Below are 4,736 nucleotides of genomic sequence, written 5' to 3'. Positions count from 1 at the left end.
AAAAAAAAAAAAAAAAAAAAAAAAGTTATTCATTGGGTGACAAAATCTGTTGCAAGGGCAGGCAACACAAATTGACAACCATTTCCCAAAACCATTTTAATACTAAAGGAAATAATCCAGAGCCTTTGTACATAACATATAACCTACTAGTTTCCTCAAACACCTACTTTACTGTTTAAATTATATAATTCCATCAGCAACAATTTGGTGCTTATTCTCCATAGCACAGTTTTAAAGTGTTCAACAGAAGGTAAAATCCTTTAAGGAAATTACCCAACATCCTTTTAGACTTTATGTCTTAAAAATATTAAATCTGAAAATATTTTTAAGTCTAAAATTTAATCAATATATTAAATTTCAGTCTTCGATTTAATATGCATTAAACATCAGGAACTTTAATTGTCATGCGAAACTAGTCATATTTAAGTTTTTTTTGAAAAAAGAAAAAAAAGCTTTACTTCTGAAAGCCTATTACATCAAATTAAATGTAAACTTGTTACCCATGTGGCAACTAAAAATTTCAAATTAGAACAAACATTTAGCAATCACTCCATACAAACATCTGGAAAACCACTATCTTTAGTTCAGATGGATGGGAGCACTGTTTATTTACAGTATGAATTCTATGTAGTATACAGTAGCTCAACAATTTCACAATTACCACAGCTTAAATTTTTTTATGCTTGGTAAGTGCTTAAAATTTTGATCTTCTTTTATGTTATTACCATCACATCAAAGCACTATTTAGATGCAATCAACTGTTCCATGATGACTTATTATTTAGCTTTTCTATAATCTTATCAGTGTATTTCCAAAGCATTTTCTTTTTCTTTTTTTTTTTTTTTGAGATGGATTCTTGCTCTGTCGCCCAGGCTGGGATGCAGTGGCCCAATCTTGGCCAACTGCAGCCTCTGCCTCCTGGGTTAAAGTCATTCTCCTGCCTCAGCCTCTGAGTAGCTGAGATTATAGGCACATGACACCACACCTAGCTAATTTTTGTATTTTAGTAGAGATGGGAATTCACTATGTTGGTCAGGTTTGTCTCAAACTCCTGGCCTCAAATGATCTGCCCGCCTCAATCTCCCAAAGTGCTGGGATTAGAGGTGTGAGCCACCACACCTGGCCCCAAAGCATTTTTATGTATATGAGAACTAAGCATTTTTCTTTTCCTTTTAGGGAGGGACAAAAGTGGCTTTAAGTGCTATTTAGCTAACTCTCCCTATTTCCCTTTCTCCAAGATAGGTCAGGCAACAAACTGCCACCTCCTAACACCACCTTATGTATGGCTACGTATATCTTTTTCTGGAGTTGGGTCTGATGCCCAGGCTGGAGTGCAATGGTGCAATCTTGCCTCACTGCAGCCTCTACCTCTCAGGTTCATGCCATTCTCCCACCTCAGCCTCCCGAGTAGTTGGAACCATAGGCACACACCACCACACCTGGCTAATTTTTTGTAACAGTGTTTCATCATGTTGCCCAGGCTGGTGTTGAACTCATGCAATCCATCCACGTAGGCCTCAGGATTACAGGTGTGAGTCACCATGCCCAGTTGGTTTTTTCCCTTCTAGGTTAGGTTATTCCTCTGGTTTGTTGTTGTTGTTGATAGGCTATTCCTGTGCCTGCCCTGCCTTTAACCTCTGCTCTTTGAGAGGCAGAGGAGTCACTGCTTTATGGAGTCAAAACACCATATATGGTTTCCACATAAAATACCAAACTGGAAGGCTGCTGCCACAAGAGATACTTACAGTATCCATGAACCATGAGAAATCATTCTCTTTCTCCAAATGAAAAGAATTAGTGATCTAATAAGTGGCAAAACCCCCTCACAAGTCAGAGTTAACATAAGATTAAAACTAAGACAATGGCCCAGTGCAGTGGTTCACACCTGTAATCCTAACACTTTGGGAGGATGAGGCAGGTGCATCATTTGAGGCCAGAGGTTCGTGACCAGCCTGGCCAATATGACAAAACCCTGTCTCTACCAAAAATACAAAAAATTAGCCAGGCATGGTGGCTCAGCTACTTGGGAGGCTGAGGTGAGAGAATCGCTTGATTCTGGAAGGCAGAGGTTGCAGTGAGCCAAGACTGCACCACTGCACTCCAGCCTGGGCAACAGAGGGAGACCTTGTAACAAACAAAAAACAAAGACAAATTTAGTGAAGTGCAGTGGCTCATTCCTGTAATCACAGCACTTTGGGAGCTGAGGCTGGAGGACTGCTTGAGCTCAGGAGTTTAGGGTCAGCCTGAATAACAGTGAGACCCCACCTCTGCCAAATAAAAAAAGAAAAAATTAGTCTGGCATGGTAGCACCTGCCCGTAGTCCCTGCTACTTGGGAGGCTGATGTAGGAGGACCACTTGAGCCCAGGAGGTTGAGGCTACAGTGAGCTATGATGGTGCCATTGCACTCCAGCCTGGGTGACAAGAGTGAGACTCTGTCTCAAAAAACAGAACAACAACAAAAACAAAAGTTCAGCATCCCTTAGGTATCTCACATATTAAGAGGCATAAAAACAATTTAGAACAGCTAAAAGAATACTCATGGTCCAGGAATCTGGTAAAGTTCAGTCTGTCTTTAACTGATAAAGCATGACAAAAATTGTTTATTACATATATATACATATAAGAATAATTTTAGAACAGAAAAATAAGATACTTCCTTGTGTGAAATACAGTAAAGAGGTTTATAATGTAACAGTTTTTATAGAAAAATAAATGATTTACAAATGTAAAATAACACAAAGGCAACTATAAGTTTTTGACAAGCTGTATGTTCGAGGTATTATTTTTCCCAAAATCTGCTAAGATACAACGTGACAAGAAAAACAGAAAAAACTCAATCACATATGAAGCAAATATCCTTACCTCACAGGTGTTGTAATCTTCAGAATCCAACAGGCTACAGAGTTTTGGTAAGAGGTCAGGCCAATTCTGCAATTCTCCCTTGGAGGCTATAGTTGTGATCAAAATACCTTGAACAAAAAAACACTTCTTTAGGAAATCCCACAGCATTGTTAGGTATTGCCATGTGAGCAACTGTGTACACACACACTTTTGAATGTCTCAAGCCTAAAGTTTCCAAACTATGCAAATAATAACATTTGGCTAGGCGTGGTAGCTCACACCTGTAATCCCAGCATTCTGGGAGGCCAAGGTGGGCAGATCTCTTGAGCCCAGGAATTCCAGACCAGCCTGGGCAACATGGTGAAACCCCGTCTGTACTAAAAATACAAGAAAATCAGCTGGGTGTGATGGTGTGTGTGTGTGATCCCAGCTATTCAGGAGGCTGAGGTGAGAGGATCACTTGAGCCAAGGAGGTCGAGGCTACAGTGAGCCATGATTGTCAAAACACACTCCGGCCAGGGCAGAGTGAGACCCTGTCTCAATAACAACACTCACCAACAACACCCATATCACCTTTGCATATCTTCTGGGGGCGGGGAGAGAACACACATAAACCAGATCTGTTTCTGATACTGTTTTTCAACATTTCACCCTCTAAGGTTTTTTATTTTGAGTTAAATTGACCAAGACTGCAATGTCCTTTTTTGCCATAGTATCAAGAATAGCTCCACCAATTAAAATTAATTCTAATTGATCCATACAAAAGAGCAGAAAGAAAATATGCCAAAATGTTAGTAGCACTTAAACACTGTGTGATGAACTCATGAGTCTGTAAGGTTCAAATACAAGATACATTAAGAAGCCAAAAATAGTTCCGACTTAATCTGGAATCAGAGCCAAGGATCATGGTAGGAAAAACTAAAGTAGATGAGCATCATTTGAGAATAATCCTACACGTCTCACTGTTTACAACACTCTCCCTCATGTAAGCAGGCTACACACTCTTACAACAGTTCCCACTTACTCGATTAAGAATGAATCGCCAGAAAGGTGATCTTAGAGGCTGGGTGGCCCATGCTCACTGATCATGTTGTGACTGAACAGATTATCTCAACTGTGTTGTGCAGCTGAGTTGTGATAGTCAATGGATTATGCAAATACACAAAAATGTATGAAAAGTTTTGTGTTAACGTTTTTCTGTCTTAATAAATACATTAGTGATATAAAATGCTTAGTGATTAGGGATCTTTTAGTGCCAGAAGAGTATAAACTCTGACAATAGGCAAGTTATATGCACTCTAAGCTATAAATATGAGTATGCAAAAATGAAAGAAGAAAACTCTTCATAGGGTTATTCTGAAAATTCAATTAGATATATACAAAATGTCTGGCATCTAGTAAACACTCAATGACTATTACTGAACAGTAAATATCACTGTGTGTATAAATTTTCTACCTTTAGAGAGGGTTGTTCCCAATGATAAATAACTTAAAAAAAAAAAATCTAGAAAGTAAAGCTCCTGGCAAACTTATTCCCCACACACATGAATTAATGTACTGATAGCATTTTCAAGATATAGCCCTTACAATAAAATAGTCTTCCAGTAAGATCCAAAAGCAGCAAGACCTGATCCTTCCTGCAAATTAGCCTTTCCTAAAGTTACAAGAACTAAGGGAGGCCGGGCGCGGTGGCTCAAGTCTGTAATCCCAGCACTTTGGGAGGCCGAGGCGGGTGGATCACGAGGTCAAGAGATCGAGACCATCCCGGTCAACATGGTGAAACCCCGTCTCTACTACAAATACAAAAATTCAGCTGGGCATGGTGGCGTGTGCCTGTAATCCCAGCTACTCAGGAGGCTGAGGCAGGAGAATTGCCTGAATCCAGGAGGCGGAG

At 39.7% G+C, this 4,736-nt stretch overlaps 1 protein-coding gene across 6 annotated transcripts in view; it reads right to left on the bottom strand.

Moving 5' to 3' along the window:
• TNPO1 (transportin 1) overlaps positions 1-4,736 on the bottom strand; it is a 99,775-nt gene that overhangs the window by 49,040 nt on the left and 45,999 nt on the right. For all 6 annotated transcript variants that reach the window (XR_005200088.1, XM_017527614.2, XM_017527616.2 and 3 more), the window contains one exon: positions 2,864-2,970. Coding sequence is in view for 5 of the 6 variants with exons in the window: in XM_017527614.2 (XP_017383103.1) it covers positions 2,864-2,970 (107 nt within the window). In the remaining variant the exon portion in view is untranslated. The remainder of the gene's footprint in view (positions 1-2,863; positions 2,971-4,736) is intronic.

This window comes from Cebus imitator, unplaced genomic scaffold (assembly GCF_001604975.1).
Source record: "Cebus imitator isolate Cc_AM_T3 unplaced genomic scaffold, Cebus_imitator-1.0 Scaffold50, whole genome shotgun sequence".
Classification (NCBI taxonomy): Eukaryota; Metazoa; Chordata; class Mammalia; order Primates; family Cebidae; genus Cebus; species Cebus imitator.
This window is presented reverse-complemented; position numbering and strand designations above follow the sequence as displayed.